The sequence below is a fragment of the Canis lupus genome, chromosome 9, assembly GCF_011100685.1.
Source record: "Canis lupus familiaris isolate Mischka breed German Shepherd chromosome 9, alternate assembly UU_Cfam_GSD_1.0, whole genome shotgun sequence".
Taxonomy (NCBI): Eukaryota; Metazoa; Chordata; class Mammalia; order Carnivora; family Canidae; genus Canis; species Canis lupus.
In genome coordinates, this window is record NC_049230.1 from 24,109,439 (window position 1) to 24,126,106 (window position 16,668).

General features: G+C 53.4%; 3 protein-coding genes across 5 annotated transcripts; 1 reads left to right on the plus strand and 2 right to left on the minus strand.

Annotated features, from left to right (window-relative positions):
* Positions 1-54: 54 nt before the first annotated feature.
* MRPL10 (mitochondrial ribosomal protein L10) lies at positions 55-5,987 on the minus strand. 2 transcript variants are annotated; one of them, XM_038547527.1, is made up of 5 exons: positions 5,864-5,987; positions 3,414-3,583; positions 2,405-2,569; positions 1,998-2,142; positions 55-1,041 (listed from the first exon to the last, which is right to left on the minus strand). In XM_038547527.1, the coding sequence occupies exons 1-5, from the start codon at positions 5,913-5,915 to the stop codon at positions 785-787; spliced, it is 789 nt and encodes a 262-aa protein (XP_038403455.1). In that variant the 5' UTR covers positions 5,916-5,987; the 3' UTR covers positions 55-784. The 2 variants fall into 2 exon arrangements, with proteins under 2 accessions (XP_038403455.1, XP_038403456.1); XM_038547528.1 differs by lacking the exon at positions 5,864-5,987 and adding an exon at positions 5,391-5,758.
* A 24-nt stretch (positions 5,988-6,011) lies between these two features.
* On the plus strand, positions 6,012-11,432 carry LRRC46 (leucine rich repeat containing 46). Its single transcript, XM_038547525.1, has 8 exons — positions 6,012-6,385; positions 6,485-6,590; positions 8,456-8,564; positions 9,451-9,497; positions 9,770-9,879; positions 10,057-10,126; positions 10,444-10,592; positions 10,922-11,432. Exons 1-8 carry the CDS (start codon positions 6,376-6,378, stop codon positions 11,287-11,289), a joined length of 969 nt encoding a protein of 322 aa, XP_038403453.1. The 5' UTR covers positions 6,012-6,375; the 3' UTR covers positions 11,290-11,432.
* Positions 11,433-11,950: 518 nt separating this feature from the next.
* Positions 11,951-15,564, minus strand: SCRN2 (secernin 2). 2 transcript variants are annotated; one of them, XM_038547523.1, is made up of 8 exons: positions 15,443-15,564; positions 14,935-15,108; positions 14,524-14,705; positions 13,745-13,944; positions 13,078-13,293; positions 12,786-12,951; positions 12,513-12,693; positions 11,951-12,255 (listed from the first exon to the last, which is right to left on the minus strand). In XM_038547523.1, exons 2-8 carry the CDS (start codon positions 15,106-15,108, stop codon positions 12,097-12,099), a joined length of 1,278 nt encoding a protein of 425 aa, XP_038403451.1. In that variant the 5' UTR covers positions 15,443-15,564; the 3' UTR covers positions 11,951-12,096. The 2 variants fall into 2 exon arrangements, with proteins under 2 accessions (XP_038403451.1, XP_038403452.1); XM_038547524.1 differs by having other exon boundaries at positions 15,405-15,543.
* Between the last annotated feature and the right edge of the window lie 1,104 nt (positions 15,565-16,668).

Sequence of the window (16,668 nt, forward strand, 5' to 3'; positions counted from 1 at the left end):
CCTGAGAATAAGTCTACAGGGAGGATAAGCTTGCAAACAGCAGAACAGACTAAGTAAAATGCATTCCATTTTATCAGAAAGCAGTACTCCCAACCTTTCCATAACATGACACACCCCAACGGCGGAGAATTAACCTTCCAGCACACACAGAACCCTAATGAGGAAGTTCTAGGGCAGAAATCCAGGGCCTGGTCTTCAGAGCAGAGAGCCTGGCTCAAGTCCCTGTTCAGCCTCCTATTAGCTGCAGGACCTTGGGTAGACTATTGAACTTTTCCACCCTTTAGCCTTCTGTAAAATGGGGGTGATATGGTTGCATGGTGAGAAGTAGAAGAACTGATGTGCGTAAAGTGGTAAGCACGCAGCCCGGCACAGCAGGCTCTCAACAGATGCCACTCTTAGCACAATGACTTGGGTGAGCTATTCCAGCACATCAGATCCACAAGGGGATAGGCTGGGAGACACATGTGACAAAGGACTGTGGGCCTGGAGGCAGAAGACAATCTCTGTTCAGCTTCTCTGCCCTGGGCCTGGAGAGCCAAAACCCCACTCCTGTTAGGTCTCAGGTTGGGAAAACTAGGGACAAAGACAGTGATTAAGAGCCTCCATTTGGAAATGGAGTGTCTCTGCAACCCCAGGTGGCTCTGCATCTGAGGAAGTTGTGGTCAGTGAAGTCAGGTAACAAGTGCCACTCCCCACACTTCCCTCTGTATCTCTGCCAGATGTTGGCACAGCCAACAGGAGTACAGCATGTTTATGGGCAGGCAGGCTGGGTGCAACAGGCTGGCTAGGAGTTCGGAACAGGGTCAGGAGAGGCAGGTTGCTCGCTGGCTGGCGTGACGGAGTCCCCCTCCTGTTGCTGTCTGATGTACTGATCCAGCAGGGCAGTCAGTTGGAAGGGCTGGTGCTGAAGCAAGAGGTGGGTCTGGGCCATACGGAAGGTGAGTCCTCCTACCAGTTCCCCCTGTGCCAGGGCCAGGCTGGGAAGCTGGGAATAGTTGATGAAGCCCTGCCTGCTAACGATGGTGTCATCGATGCAGCCACCTGGAAGAACACAGGGTCAGCTGGAGCCTTTCTCCTCTAAAGACAACATCCCAACCCAATGTTCCAATGCATGTTCTGTTGCTCTTCTGCACCCCTCAGCCTTCCCCCAAATCTGGTTCCCACTCCTGCCCTGCCCAACTCCCTTCCTTCCTAACTGTTCCCCAGAAAACTCTCACATAAGACATTCAGCTGGCCCAAATCCCACTAAGTCGGGGTTTCCTAAACTTTCCTAAAGAACTGCAGAGCATGTGTGTAGTGGGGTGTGGGGGGCCCACGGAGACTCCCTATGAAACCAGTCTTCTCTATAGAAGAATCATCCCTGGGGATTCCTAGCATCAGGGGAGTCTGGAAAACGTTGTTCACCCATCAGTGCCCTTTACCTGGGCTATTTAAGTATCTTCATCTGTGCGGCGTTCCATACCCCATTGCTAGACTCAAGGTTCTGAACTTCCTCTCCCTCCAGAGCCCTCTCTCTGCCTTCCCTTTTCTTCCCCCTACTGCAGAAATGATGCAGGACCAGAGCGCCTGGGTGGCTCAGTCAGTTAAGTGTCCCAACTCTTGGTTTGGGCTCAGGTGATGGCTTCAGGATGGTGAAACTAAGCCCCTCACAGGGCTCCCTATTCAGCACAGAGTCTGCTTCTCTCCTCCTACTCCCTCTCCCTGCCTGGATTCTCTCTCTCCCTAAAATAAATGAAAGGAAAGATAGGAAGGAGGGAGAAAGGAAGGAAGGAAAGAAGGAAGAAAAGACAGATGCAGGGTAGTGAGCCAACACAGGTTCCAGAGTGACACCTGGCAGCCCTTGACAAATGGTGCTAGTAACTCAGGCCCTATCCATTAGAGGATGTCCCCCCAAGAATGTCCAGTTTTACCCACATGTACCTAGCAGATGGCATGAGGCTGCTGTGGCACCCACTCCCTTTCACCCCCATCCTCAACCCGCAGGGGTGCTTGCTCACCTAGCAGTGGCAGGAAAGGGACACTCTTCAAGATTCGCACCATCTCCTTGACCTTGGGCTCCTCACTGACCAGCAGCAAGTTGTGCCCCACAAACAGGGGCAGCAGGTTTTGGTACTTGGAATCCTCTAGGAAGGGCTTCAGAACCTGAAACAGCAGAAAAGAGGGCTTCCTGTGGATGAGTGGGAGGAAGGGCTGCCAACCCCAATCACAGGCCACATCAGGATGAGGGTGCAAACCGACAAGTCTCCTCGGGCCCCAACCACAGTTTAGGCACCAGACTGTAGGGTTGCTTGTGGTGGGGAAGGGGTGGGAAAGGTCAAACGCACCCTCTCTGGGGAGGGACCCTGGGGTCTGAGTTGGTGAGGGCGGGGGAATAGGGCACCCGCATCAGAGGGCTGCTCCCTACCTGGTTGGGGAAGATCTTCATCAAGATCTTGTGCTTCCGCAGCCGGTGCCGGATGAGAAGCTTGTCCTCTGCACTCAGGGCCACATTCTGACACACAGCTATCATTCGGTTCTCTCGGAAAACCTCATCTATCTCCCGACGGAGGAGCCGGATGAGGCCTGTCTCCTGAGACCGGGAAGAGAGGGATGATTAAGGGGACAGATACCACCCTTCTCCTTGTCTTTCTGTCCCCCTGGGGCACGGATGCTGGGGCTCCCTGCAGTGCCCAAATGTGGGAAAGATTGGTGTGCTGGAGGAGAGAGGGGGCCCTGCCTTTCAAGAAAGGCTACAAATTCCACCCCATCCTTCATTTTTACCAGATGACCACGGTCTTTAGAGCAGTGGTGTCAGACCTGACAAAGCTCGTCCCCTTGACCAGGTCACCAGTCTGACCCAGTCAACATTATGTGACAATAATGACGTAAATATCACTTTATCCCTCTGACACTATACTCATGTTGAATAATTTTCCCAATTATAAATACAAGATAACTCTTTCACAGTTATAATTCAGAACCGAGGAACAAGAATTCATTTTCTGAAGACAGTGTTTCTCAAAGTTCACAGCTTGTGGGCCTGACCATGAGCATAAAGGTACAAATTCTTTCTGTTATTTCTTAGGACAAAAAAAACCTCACACCATTCCTCTAGGAAAACATACAAGCTTCAAGTCCTTTCAAGACAGGAGAGATACTCTCCCCTATCCCCACCTGCTTGGAGAGCTTTTACACAATTTTTGGAGACAAGTAAAGAATAATGGAAATCCAGGAGGTCCATCCGATCCACAGAACCCAAAATGCCAAGCAGAATCAAGTACACATTTCATTTTAATGCATCTGGCACACAAGGTAAAGAGGGGAAGTAATGATGTGGAGGGCTGTGTCCTGGAGAGCCACTTCATTATGGCTACAGAGACCAGATCACTTAAATCCACCATCCAGGCACCAAGGACAGGCAGTCTCCTCCTTACCTCCTGTGGGGGACTGGGAGGACTCGGTAAGCATCTTGGGTTAACAGCAGGTTTAGGGGGGATATACTCAGTCAGAGCCATCAGCTTCTGCCGTTCAAAGTGCATCACACGACGATGGCGGGTAACAGCCTTGGAGCCATAGCGGACAGTCTGGAGGGTGGGCAGCCGGCCTGGGAGAGGAAATGGCAACATTGTGACGTGCAGCCTCTGGGAGTCCTCAGGCAGCTTCAGGTGGAGAAAAAGCCCACCTCTGGGCAAGACAACTATGGCTCATAGAGCTAGATGCGACAAGAGAGTGGGACAAGAAATTATCTACCAGGAATCCTAAATTCCCCAAACTTGTCTTCTCTTTAATGGGTGACCTTAGGTCAATTGCTTGCTCCTTTGAGGCTTCCATTTCTCCAGCTCTTCTTTATGCACAGAGATGTGGAAAAAAGATGAGAATGAAGAAGAAAGTACTTTTGAACACATTAAAAAGGGGGGGGGGTGAGCGTATTTTTTCTTAAATGGCCAAATAGTAAATATTTTAATTTGAGAACCATACAGTCTGTCACTACTCAACTGTGCCATTGTATCATGAAAGCAATCACAGACAATATGAACCAAGTAAATGTGGCTATATTCCGATAAAATTTTATTTATAAAACACGGTGACCAGTCCTGCCACAGTATGCCAACCCCTGGTCTAAGCCAGTGGTTTTCAAGATGTGCTGCTGCCACCAGCCAGTGACATCAGCATCATCAGGGAACTTGTTAGAAATACAAGTTCTCAGGATGCCTGGGGGGCTCAGTGGTTGGGCATCTGCCTTCAGCCCAGGGCGTGATCCTGGGTCTAGGGATTGAGTTCCACATCAGGTTCATTGTGAGGCGCCTGCTTCTCCCTCTGCCTCTCTCTGTGTGTATCTCTCATGAATAAATAAATAAAATCTTTAAAAAAAAAAAAAAAAGGGAACTACAAGTTCTCAGGGCCTGTCCCAGACGTACTGAATCAGAAGCACTGGGGTGGGGGGGGGGGGGGGGAGAGGGGAGGACCAACAAACAGCGGTTCTAATAAGCCCTCCAGGTGTTCCAGATGCATGCTGAAGTCTGAAAACCACTGCTCTAAAGCCTTCTCCTATGATTTGAAGCCCTCACAACTCCCCCAAACAAGCCTCTTTTCCCTCAGTTCTTGTTTACAGACATTGGTGGAGAGCACCCCTCAGAAGACAAGGGAGCCACTTGAAAGCTGTAAGCCTAAATGACCCCTACATCTTCAACAAAAGGACCCACACTAGCATTTCCCACTTCCGGCCCTTCCCAAGATTGGGATGGGATCTCAGGGAAAAGTGCAGCTAGAAGGTGGCTTTAATAGAGAGCACGGAGGTTTGCTGGGGGGAGAGGTTTTACTGCCAGCAGCCACAACACCTAAGTTAAGAACACAGGCTTTGGATCGGATGGAACCAGATTTTTTTTTTTTTTAATGAGAGAGAGAGAGAGAGAGAGAGAGAGCGAAAGCAGGGTAGAGACAGAGGGAGAGGGAGAGAATGCCAAGCAGGCTCCAAGCTCAACAGCAAAGAGCCCTATGCAGGGCTCAATCTCACGACCCTGATCTCATGACCTGAGCTGAAACCAAGAGCCCGATGCTTAACCGAATGAACCACCCAGGCACCCCACAGATGGAACAAGAGTGTAATCTCTCTTCAGTCACTTACTAGCTGTGACCTTGACCGGTCACTCATTGAAAATTGAATTTCTTCGACTCTAAAGAGGAGCACCTCTTCTCGAGGTGCTTTAAGATTTAAATGAGATAATACTAAATCATCTGTCACTGTGCCTGGCCTGTATTCTGTGCTCAAAATTATTCATTAAACAATGTCTATTGCATGCCTAAGGCCAAGCACCACGCCACCTGCTGGCTATGCTGAATGAACATGGTTCTGTCCTTACCGAGTTTGAAGTCTAACAGAGGAGACAATACATAGACAAATGCAAAATTACCGATTGTGAAAGGTGAAGAGGGGTCCATAAACGGATGCAAAATACAGATTTAACAGGGGAAAGCTGCTTTGCAGAATGTGGCCAGGGCAGGCCTGAGCGGGGACTTTGGTGCTGAGACCGGAAAAAGGTGGCAGAGCGCCAAGATCGCGGCGGGCAGTGGTTCAAGCAAAGGGAACTGGAGGTGAGCAAGAGCTGGGTGGTGGATTATAAAAGCCCAGAGAAGGAATGGGGACTCGGGCGGAGGGAAGAAATACTGCGGTCGTCGCAGACGTTGTTGCCGCGCTGCTCTTACTACTAGCGTCTGCAGCCACAGGGAATGAGACGGAGGGAGGAGGCCAGCAGTCTGGCGGGGCCAGGAGTCACCGGGAGCAGTCTGGAGTACGAGATTACGGGAGGGGATCAGTAGTGGAGGACGGGGGAGAACTAAAGAGCACTGGCCGGAACGCGCCGTGAGGACCTGGGCCGCTCCTTACCCGCCTGGGGCAGGAGACCCCCTCGCAGCATCCCAGCCACGGCCGCAGCCATCGCCACCGGAGGGACGGACGGGAGCCGGGAGAGACAGAGGGAGCTAAGGATTGTGGGAAGTCCCGGGGCCGGAAGCGGCCGGCCGGAGCAGTAATCCGCATGCGCTGAGCCCGCCGGCCCCGGCGCCCGACCTGGCGTCCAGTCTCCTAGCAACGACGCTCTACCCGTTGAGCTCGGCTCTTTCCTCTCCATCCGCACCCGCCACTCTCTCTACCCACAATCCGCCAGGTTTGCAAACCCCTTCGCACCCCTCAAAACACTCTAGAGCTCCCGCCTCGATTTACTTTTGTCTTCTACCCCACCTCATTAATTGGCTCTGAATTAGCCACCTCCCCTCGTCCCTCGAGTCTCCGAGCTTCTCTCGCCTGCTACCATCCTGAGTTCCGCCATCCCCGAGGTGGTTCAAGTTGGTTGGCTTCCCTTAGTTCTCTTCCTGTGCCAGGCCAGTAGCCTTTAGATCATGCCCGGAGGTGAGTAGGGGACTGGGTGACGGGTAGAACAGTTGGATAACGGTAGGGTCAGGCTTCCAAGAATAAGGAAATGGAACAATCGGACCAATCTGTTCACAGCTAAGCTTGCCCAGAGTCCAGAGGAAGGGAGCGTGTGCATTACCGAAGCCCTTATCACTAAGAGGAACTTGGCCTTCCCTGAGGATGAGGATCTGTCGGAGAAGATGTGAGTGCCCGGGGGGTAAGAAAGGGGTGCTGGACGATTGAAACAGGATGACCAGACCCCTGAGCTGTACTGGTTGTCAACTCATCTTCGTCCCTCTCTTTACTTACTCCACGCATCCAATCAGTGGTAATATCCAATTGATTCTGCCTCCTTAAACATTATTCTTTTTACCGTGCCCACTCAACTGCCTTAAATGAAGCCCTTAAGCCATCACCTTTCAACAAACTTTTTTTTTTTTCAACTAACTTTTAATTAGTCTCCCTGCCCTCAGTGGAGACTCACCATACTGTTGCCAAAGCAATCCTTTTAAATGACAAATCTGATTGGGCACTCCCTGATAGAGCCTTCCTTGCCTCTCTAGTACTTCCAGAATAAAATCCAAATGCCTTAGCATGAGTCGACGCCTGCTCCCTTTTCATCCTTATTTCCTTCTGCTTGAAATGCTTCTCCTCTTCCCCTTCTCCCCTTCCTGGCTAACTCCTACTTATAGGTCATCTCCTCCAGGAAGCATTGCCTGTTCCCCTATTCAGGACTCACTGCACAGTCCATGTACTCCCTTAGTGCCTTGTATTTGTGTCTGTCATCCACTTGTTGTAAATGTTTGGCCTGATATATTAATAATGAATGCCTTACTGATGAGTAAGATTGAACCATATGGCTATACCATAGTGTTGATGAATATTTGGATTGTTTCTAGTTTTACACTGTTGGAAGTAAAGCTACTAGGGACATTATTAGAAAAGTCTAATGCTTTGTATGAACATGTGCTTTTATTTTTCTTGGTTTTATATCTAAGCAATAATATGAATATATCATTTGTGTATTATTTGCAATGGTATTACTGAATTTTGAATCACTTGTATGCTATGGTACAGTATTTTTATCAGATATGTTATTTGCAAATATATTGACTCACTCTTTAAAAAAATAAAATTAGGGCAGCCCGGGTGGCTCAGCAGTTTAGTGCCGCCTTCGGCCCAGGGCGTGATCCTGGAGACCTGGGATCGAGTCCCGCATGGGGCTCCCTGTGTGGAGCCTGCTTCTCCCACTGCCTGTGTCTCTGCCTCTGTGTGTGTGTGTGTGTGTGTGTGTGTGTGTGTGTGATGAATAAATAAAATCTTTTAAAAAATAAAAATAAAAAATAAAATTATGGGTGCCTGGGTGGCTCAGTTAGTTGAGCGTCTGTCTTTGGCACAGGGCACGACTCCAGGGTCCTGGGATTGAACCCTGCATCGGGATCCCTGTTCAGTGGGGAGCCTGCTTCTTCCTTTCCCTCTGCCTCTTCCCTCTGCTCGTCCTTTCTCTCTCTCTCTCTCTCTCAAATAAATAAATAAAAACATAAATGAATGAATGAATTTATGTATGTTTTGCCTGCTTCCCTAACACTGATGGGCAGGGACACTCATTTGTCTCTAGTGGGCACTTATTAAATGTTGTGGAATTAATGAATGAGTGAATGGAACAAGTGCTTTTCCTTCCATGGGCCACTCAAAGGGAAATGAGGAAGGATCCTCCTGCAGAGATTGTCTTATCTTCCCTGGCCCCTGCTTCCACCATCTGCGCTGGCCCAACGAAGGCTTTCCTTGCCTCTGAGTCTCTCCAGGAACCCATAAGCTGCTTATCACCCATTTCCCTGAAGGGCCCTACTCCTCTCACCCTCTGATCCATCTCAGTGCTACTGACCAAGATCCAGGTCTCCAGGTCAACCCAGTTCATGAGCTGGACACTGCCACATGAACCAAGAAATTGTTCCTGACATACCATCAAAGCCACTTAGCTTGAAACACCTCCCCCCACCCCATCTTCCCTGCAGAGATGCCACAGAAGTGGCGCTGTGTTAAAACATCTGCTGGCCGTTCTTCCAGGTTTCACACTCTTGCTGAACTGCAGACTGTCCGCCTGGACCGGGAGGGGATTACCACTATTGGGAACCTCGAGGGCCTGCAGAAACTTCACAGCCTTTATCTGCAAGCGGTAACTTCTTGCCTCCTGCCCTTTCCCCCCTTAGTCTGTTTAATTCTGAAAGCAACCAATCAGGTCATCTTGCCCATTCCCAGGCGTTCAGGTAGGCAGACATTCATTGAAACTTTTCCCAGATAGGGCACCCAGCTGGCTCATCTGTGGAGCATGTGACTCTTGATCTTGGGTTTGTAAATTCAAGCTCCATGTTGGGTGTAGAGATTACTTAAAAATAAAGTCTTAAAGAAAAAAAGAAAGAAAGTAACTGTTCCCAGATGAATCAGGAATTCTCTTGAATTGAAAAACCTATCTTCCCGAAAGAGATTCTGAGAATGCTCTTGAATCACTGTCAGACACTTCTCTTGGTCTCGAAGTTCTTTTTGGTGTCTACCCTAAATCTCTTGCATTATATAGCTCGAGCCCATTTCCTGTTTTGAAGAAGTGGAAGAGGGAACCAGAAGATTCCTCTGCATCCTTCATAATCTTGAAGATTGTTTGGTGGTGCTGGTTGACTGGCTGATTTTCAGTCTCCTCCACATTGAATATACCCAGCTCCTTTAACTTTTCCCCACAGAAACTTCACAAATCAAAATAATATATATTCATTACTCCCCGTGTGTGCATAAGCCACCACCAAGGCCTTTTGTATTTCCCCATGGCCCCTTGGCTTCTTTCTTGATTTCTAGGTCCTTCTTCAGCTGTGGGGTGAGCACGGTATACTTAAATGAAGTTTAGCTAACCCCAAGTTTATACCCTTTATCATCCACGAGAAAAAGTAGATCATCCCCAGGTGGTGAGAACCAGTTCAGGGAGCAGGATGGTCATTCCCAAAGTGCCATCTCTCCAGCTGCGCAAGTAGACATGGTCTACTCGGTTTCCCTAACTCTTTTGCTTTCTGCAGAATAAGATCCAGCGAATTGAGAACCTGGCCTGTATCCCCTCTTTGCGGTATGTGGTGTCAGGGCTCAGGCCTGGGGTAGGGGGTAGGGAGGGAAACCTGGTAATGCCCCCAGAGAACTGGTTCAGACCTCTCCTAACCTAATGTCTTGTCCGCTGAGGATGCAGCAAGCCTCACTCTGCTTCCCTCACCTGGGAGGCTATGTGTCCCCACTTGTCATCAGGCTGCTTAACCAGGGTTGCCGGGTACCTGGTGCCCTCCTCCCTTCCTCTGGTAGTTCTGTGATTCAGCTCTGTCTCTGTGCCCCTCCCTCCCCCTGCAGCTTCCTGTCTCTGGCAGGAAACCAAATCAAGCAGGTGGAAAACCTCCGTGACCTCCCACATCTCCAGTTTCTGGACCTTTCTGAGAACCTGATAGAAACACTGAAGCTGGGTAAGAATGCCCTGGCCCTGGCTCACGGGATAAGCCTCCCCCCCTCTCTGCCACCATATCCCTATGCTTGCATTGGCAGCACAGCCTCTGGGAGTCTGGAGAGACTGTACAAAGAGGCAGTGGCTTTGGGCCAGAAGGTGGATATGGTACTTTCCTCCCCCTCTCTGGTGCATGCAGATGAGTTCCCCCAGAGCCTTCTCATCCTCAACCTGACTGGAAACAGCTGCACCAACCAGGATGGGTACAGGTGAGGAGGACCTAAGGGTGAGAAGAAAAGGGGTGATGGCTGAGCTCCCCCTCTTAACTCCACATGGGTCCCTCTCGGCCTGCACACCTGGGATCACCATCCACGGCACCTCCTCCTCCACCACCCCAGCTCACATCACCCCCAGGGGTCCACATGAAGCCAACACTTAGCTCTCTGGGGCTGACTGCACCCCTATCTCCCAGCTCATGAACACCACCCCTCCCAATGTGGTTGCTGTGGCTTGTGTCTGCACATCCTCCCAGGCTCCTCACTCATGGGTGCTCTCCTGGGTGGCCTCTGCTCTTTCCACACTGCAGGGAGCTGGTGACAGAAGCCCTGCCATTGCTCCTGGACCTGGACAAGCAGCCTGTGGTAGAGCGCTGGACCTTGGATGAGGAAGATGAAGCCTCAGGCGATGAGGATGAGGAGTTCCCAGAGCTGAGCAGCCCATTCTGCACAGAGCGAGGTGGCCCTGCTTTCCCAGACTTGCACCCTCCCTAGAACTCAGCTCTGGCCTGTGTGCCACTGGGGAAGCTAAGATGGCTGTGGCAGCTAGGGAGGCAGCCCCAAGCCCAGATCAGCATCTGGGCCAGAAAAGGACAGTGCAGCCAGGACAAGCTGGCATGCGAGTGACTTGTCCTTCCCCACCTCCAGCCCTCAGCCCCCAACCCCGAACCCCTCCCCATGAGGGACAGCAGAGGGTTAGTTTGCCCAGGGGACCAGAGACCTCCCTTCCAGGGGCCTTCCTGCCAAGCCTGGGCCTCCATTACTATCCGCTGCCTTGGTCCCTCACAGGCTTCCTCAAGGAGCTAGAGCAGGAGATGAGCAGACACAAGGAGCGCAGGCAGCAGGCAGCCCTGACCGAGCACCTTCTGAGGATGGAGACAAAGCCCGCCCTCACTGACCTCCCCCAGCTGCCTGGGGAGCCCATGGCAAGGGACAGCAGTCCTTCTGTCACTCCCAGGCAAAGGAAGGAGACATCCCCCAAGCCCACTTCCTTGTCACAAGCTACCTCTGCCACCAGGAAACTCTGCCCGCTGGTTTCCAGCCAGCAAAGCATCACTCAGGCAAAGAAGGGGACCAGAGCAGCCCTAGTCCCTAAGGCCTCTCTGGCTGGGGCCCCTGGCACAAACAAAACTGTGACCAAGAGAATCAAGAAATGAAGTACATACAGCCTAGCCTTATCAGCAGTACCAGGGGAACAAGGGATGGGGAAGAACAGGGCATGAAGTGGGGCCTCCCCTCCTTCTCTGACCCCTCACCTGTGGCAGAAACCTATCTCAGTAAAATGTTTCCAGGCCCCAAATATGTCTTTTATGTCATTGGAAGCATATCAAGGGAAGCAAGCAGTCAAGGCAGGGGGAGTCACAGAAATACAGGACCTGATTCTAAAGAACAAGTTTCTGACCTTTTGGGAACGACCTCAAGAATTGGCGCACCTCGGGTCCCCACCTGGCTTCCTGGGTACTGAGTGGGCATCACCTTGTGGAAGATGCCATCTTACAGAGGCCACATCTCACTGCCACTCTTAGGGAGCCCTTCCAAGGTTCAAGCCAGGGACCAAAAACCCGTGGTTCTAATTCTCCCTAAAGAGTAGCCCCATATTATGCCAGGCATGAACTCTTGTGCACACCCACTCACACTCCTGGGGAGGCCACCTCTCCTCAAGGGCTCCTTCCACAACTTTCTCCATCTGTTCCCGATCACCCAAGTGAGAAGACTGTGCTGCCCAGCAAGACAACCAGAGGCCTTGTAGTCAGCTCAGGGCTGCCCTTCGCCCTCATTTGACTCTCCCACCGCCGCTACACCTGGGATCAAGTCCACTGACCAGGAAAATAACGTACTTTATTTGGGCAAAGGCCGAGCTGGCTGCCCAGAACGAGGCTGAGGGGAGTGAAAGGCTTGTGCTGATCCTACTACCCTACCCCAGGGGTCCTGTGCACACCCTAGCCCAGAAGGAGCCGTGGTACTCAGGCATATACGTGGCTCTCCCTCTCCACAAAGGCCTGGAAGAGGGCACCCAGCTTCTCTGCAGGTGGAGCCCACTCCCCGGACAGCAGCCCCCGTGCAGCCTCCAGGCCTTCTTGCTCCAGATCCCGCTGCTTCTGCCGGAGCTGCTGCCCCTGATCCTGCCCAGGAAAGGTGGACATGAGTCCCCGGGACAGGCTTCCCTCCAGATAGAGGGAAGATACCTGCCTCCCCCCACAAGCGGGAGAAAGGACAGGGTACCAGACATTCTCCTGGGCAGCTAGCTCTGAAGGCAGACTCCTCTCCCCAGCTCTAGAGTCTCTCCCCAACTGCCAGGTCCCCTCATATTTCCAGAGTCCCAATTGGGGGTGCGAGAAGTGCATCATGCCCCCAGAGTAACCCGTTCCCTGGGGGTTACCTGGTCACTCTCCATCAGCCCCAAGGCCACCTGGTGTCCACGGTAGAGGGTGTGCCGGCGATCCACTTGAGTCTGGAATCGGGGCTGGGTCCGAACAGGGTCCTGTGCTCCAAAAGTGGGGGACAGCACCTGGGGGACTTGGGCCGCCCCTGCCCCAAAGATGAACGGTTTGAACACTGACCTGATGGGACAGAGATGGAACGAGCAGAGGCTGTCACATCCCCGCAGGTCCCCTGCCTGGCCCTCTGCCTTCCCCAGCCTCATTTGTGTTACCGGGATGGGTCCGGTGTGGCAGTGAGGAAGTGGACGCAGGGCTGTGTGGGATCCTGGGGCAGGATGGACACCATGCTGGCCGTGGTGCGAAAGCCTCCAGAGTCCATGCAGATGCCACTCTCCTTGTTCCTGAGGATGCTCATCATCACCTCCGCCGTGAGGCCCCCTGCGAAGGAGCACAGGCTGAGGGGCCGCCGCGGCAGAAGGGGGGACCCTGGCCTTGGGCCAGAGCCGTGGGGGAGGAGAGAAGGCAGCCCCACTGCGGCCCTCCCTGCCACCTCCCCTCACTGACCTTGCTCCTGCCGCAGCAGCTCCCGCCCGGCCTGGAAGCGGGCTTTGGCCGCCTCCATGCGCACAGGCTGCCGGGTCAGAGAGAAGACCTGAGCGAAGTCAAAAGGGCGCTGCCCACCCCACCAGCCCTGGGCCAGGGCATGGGTCCGCAGCTCCGGGTGTTCGGCCGAGATGTCGGTGCCGATGCTCAGCTGGTTGGAGATGTTGCGGGCCCCCTCTGTGGAGGAGGTGGGGGGGGGTGGCTCATTGATCACTAAGCACCTATGCTGTGCCAGGTGCCCAAACCATGGTGGGGAAGAGATCAGCCCTGCCCTCACGGGGAGGCAGACAGACAAAAGGATCACAGAAATAAATGTGAGTTCACAGCTGTGATGAGTGCAATGAGGAGGCACCTGCTTGCCTAGAAGGGGGAAACCTGACTGCCAGGGAGTCCAGGAAGGCACCCCAGAGGAAGCGGCACAAGAGGCTAGAGCACAAGAGGACCTAAGCAAGTGAAGGGAGGGGGGAGAAAAGTCCCCCCAGTGGGCTCATCTCCTACCTCCTTGGGTGTGCCTCCTATCCAAGAGGCTTGCACCTGGATCCACCCTGCCCTGCATCCATCCCACCTGCTCCCAAGGCTGACAAAAAGGGACACCTCAAGGAGGCAAGCCCCAGGGTCAGGCTCTCACCCTGGATCCTCTGTGCAGCCCACAGCCTGCCTGCTGTCTCCAGCACCCATGCCTCAGTCCGATCAGCCAGCAGGAAAGTGTTGTGGTAGCAGAACGGCGTGGGGTCCTCCCGGCAGCTGCCCCCTTGCCCGTAGCTCTCCAGCAAGCCCGTGATCACACGCAAGGCCTCCAGGGCAGAGCTGCTCCGTTCTAAAGCCAGCCTGGTATGAAGAGAGGTGCAGGGAACAGAAGGGCAATAAGGTGTCAGCAGCTGGAGACAGAAGTTCCAGTGAACAGAAGGAGCCCGGAGAGGCCCAAGTCACATAAACAATCTGCTAACGGTAATTGTATTAAGCACAGTTAGGCCAGTGGTTTTCAAGCTCTGCTCTGAGGGTCCCATGAAGAGGCCTGAAACAGTCTCAGAGAAGAAGTTCACTGAGTCCCCCAGCCTCTCTTCAACCAGAGCTGCTCTGCCTTTATTGGTTTTTTAAAATGGGACTCCATATGAAATTTCATTTGGGGGGGTGGTGGTGGAGGGAAAGCACTTCTATTGAAAAAAGAAATTTGAAACCACTGCCCTGTTTTGGGACCAGGAGAGGCACAGAAGTGGCCACATTTGGGAGCTCCTTACCGGACTGGAGGTGGGACCAGGAGAAGGGAGAAGCAAGGGCAGCCTCTCTGGTGATGGCAATGGGGACAAAAAGCTGGAGGCCCTTGGGAACCTGGCTTGGAGGAGGGGAGGATGGCCTGAGTCAGTACTCAGCTCTCAGACTCCAGATGAGGGAGGGCAGGGTCCCCACCTGAGCAGATCCATGCCCAGCAGCGCTTCCCCCTCTCCAACCGGCTCCTTGGTCCACACTGCCTCATTGCCAATACAGACACCATGTTCATTGGCGCCCATCTCCGCCCCCCACAGCCAAGAAGGGCGGCTCAGGATGACAGCGTGAGTCTTTGGCACCTGCTCCACCTCAATGTAGGTGCACTGCAGGTAAGGAAGGAGAAAGGGAGAGTCCACTCAGAAAGGGTTTTATTCTTCCCACTTTACAGAGGAGGAGGTTCAACAATAGGCTAAGTCCAGCTCGGGAGACTAGAAAGTCATGCTCTTTCCACCACCTGTGGCAGTTTTCTGGGTGTGAGCAGCAGAGGAGCAAGGTCTTAGCAGAATGTCTGGATCTGCTACACCTCTGCCACTCCCATAAGGCCTAACCCACCTGGAGGCGGCTCCCAGGGGCGTGCGTGCTTGCTGGTACAAACACCACCTCCTGCACCTCGTCCCGGGGCCGGTCAGAGTTCTTGGCAAAGATCACCGCTGGGATGGCCGAGGCCGGGGGTACAGACACAAAACAATCGCAGGAACACGGGCTGTCCGGGGCACACGAAGCCATCTGGGGAGATGGTAGAGATGAGCTTGTCCCTCTGGTGCTACCTCTCCACCACCCTGGCCAGGGCTCAGCCCCTGGGAGCCCCTCTCCCACCACGTGTAAACAGACACGTGTGGGGTTCCGGACGCTCAGCACCGCACACACACTGCATGTACGGTGTGCGCGGCAGAGGCACGGCTCACTCGAGCGCACGCTCCCAGGGCCCTGCCCCACCCAGAGCCCGGCGCCCCGAGGTAGTGGCGGGACCCCCTCCCTCGTACCCCGCCTCCCCAGGAGTCCCACGCCCCTCTTCTGCCCACCCTTTCTCGCTTCCCCAATACGGCGGCGTGCCCCTCACCCTCCCTCCCTGCAAGATCCCCAGATCAGTCCCGAGCGCCACCGCCTCCGCTTCAGGTCATTGGGCGGAGGCTCGCAGGTGACCTGGAAGGCTTTGGCCCGGGGGGCGGAACCGGAACCAGCGGCCGCAGTTCCCCGGCTTTCCACCAGGGCGCGCGCCGGCACCGCTTCTTGGAGCCGAGCGGCCTCGGAACCCGCGCTAGGCCGCCGGCCCTTCGCGGCGCCCCTTCAGGCGGGACGGAGCCTGCGATGAAGGGGGGCGGGGGGGGGGGGCTTCCAATGGGGCCACTGTGGGGAGCGGAGGCTGGGGTGGAAAGGAGCCCACGTGAAAAGAGAGGAAAGAGGGATCCCTGGGTGGCTCGGCGGTTAAGCGCCTGCCTTCAGCCCAGGGCCTGATCCTGGAGACTCGGGATCGAGTCCCACGTTGGGCTTTACATGTAGTTGCCTTTACATGTAGTGAAACTGTAACAGCAAAGAAGTCTTAGCCAAGGGTGCACATGTTAGTGTGTGAGTGGACTCTGATCCCAAATGTTCTGCCTTCTGGGTCATTTTCCTCTATAAACTATCTCCATAACCAGCATTTAAGCAAATGCATTTCACCTTTTTGCTCTGTGGAACCCTCCAGGAATGGGGACGGGAGAGATACTGCAGATTATCTACTTCTCCCACACATCCATCCTGCCAACCCATCAGGGCTGCTGCTTGGAGCAGGGGGCAGTGTGCACAGCATCCCAGCATGGGGTCACTCCTGGGATGAGAATGAGAGCCAAGGCTTTCCCAGGAGGCAGATTGTGGGCAGATGTACCAGATAAGGCTGTTGGGGGATCTGAAATCTGAGATGTTTCCTAATTGCCTATAGGTATCCAAGGCTGATTCTGAAGAGGAAACTGTCCCTGAGGAGGGAGCTGCCTCTGGGCTTTACTTTCAAAAGGGGGACTGCCCCTAACAGAGAAGAATTGACTTAGAAGCTGGGCTGGAGGCACAAAGAGCATCACCTGGAACTCAGAACATTGGCATCTCATCTTGCTTCTGCTATGGATCTACAGGGTCTCTTTGGGCAGGTCATTTTACTCTTTGAGGGCCTCAGTTTCCCCAATGGCAAAATGACAGCATTGAGCTAGATCTGTGGTTCTCAATCACGGGTGGGGAGTGGAGGGGAGGGATGAGTTTTCAACAACAACCCCCACTGCACAACATCATACTTTCATACTCTGCTACTCAGTGTCC

Bases quoted from the DNA above. Each gene is read 5' to 3' on its own strand.
- MRPL10 (XM_038547527.1), bottom strand. From the start codon at position 5,915: ATGGCTGCGGCCGTGGCTGGGATGCTGCGAGGGGGTCTCCTGCCCCAG. The intron at 3,584-5,863 runs GTAAGGAGCGGC...TTCCTCTCCCAG, and splicing joins GGGTCTCCTGCCCCAGGCGG to GCCGGCTGCCCACCCTCCAG. The intron at 2,143-2,404 runs GTAGGGAGCAGC...CTGCTGTTTCAG, and splicing joins TGAAGATCTTCCCCAACCAG to GTTCTGAAGCCCTTCCTAGA.
- LRRC46 (XM_038547525.1), top strand. The intron at 8,565-9,450 runs GTAACTTCTTGC...TGCTTTCTGCAG, and splicing joins ACAGCCTTTATCTGCAAGCG to AATAAGATCCAGCGAATTGA. The intron at 9,498-9,769 runs GTATGTGGTGTC...CTCCCCCTGCAG, and splicing joins GCCTGTATCCCCTCTTTGCG to CTTCCTGTCTCTGGCAGGAA.
- SCRN2 (XM_038547523.1), bottom strand. From the start codon at position 15,108: ATGGCTTCGTGTGCCCCGGACAGCCCGTGTTCCTGCGATTGTTTTGTG. The intron at 12,694-12,785 runs GTAACACAAATG...CTGTCCCATCAG, and splicing joins GCCACACCGGACCCATCCCG to GTCAGTGTTCAAACCGTTCA. The intron at 12,256-12,512 runs GTAACCCCCAGG...TTTCCTGGGCAG, and splicing joins GGCTGATGGAGAGTGACCAG to GATCAGGGGCAGCAGCTCCG.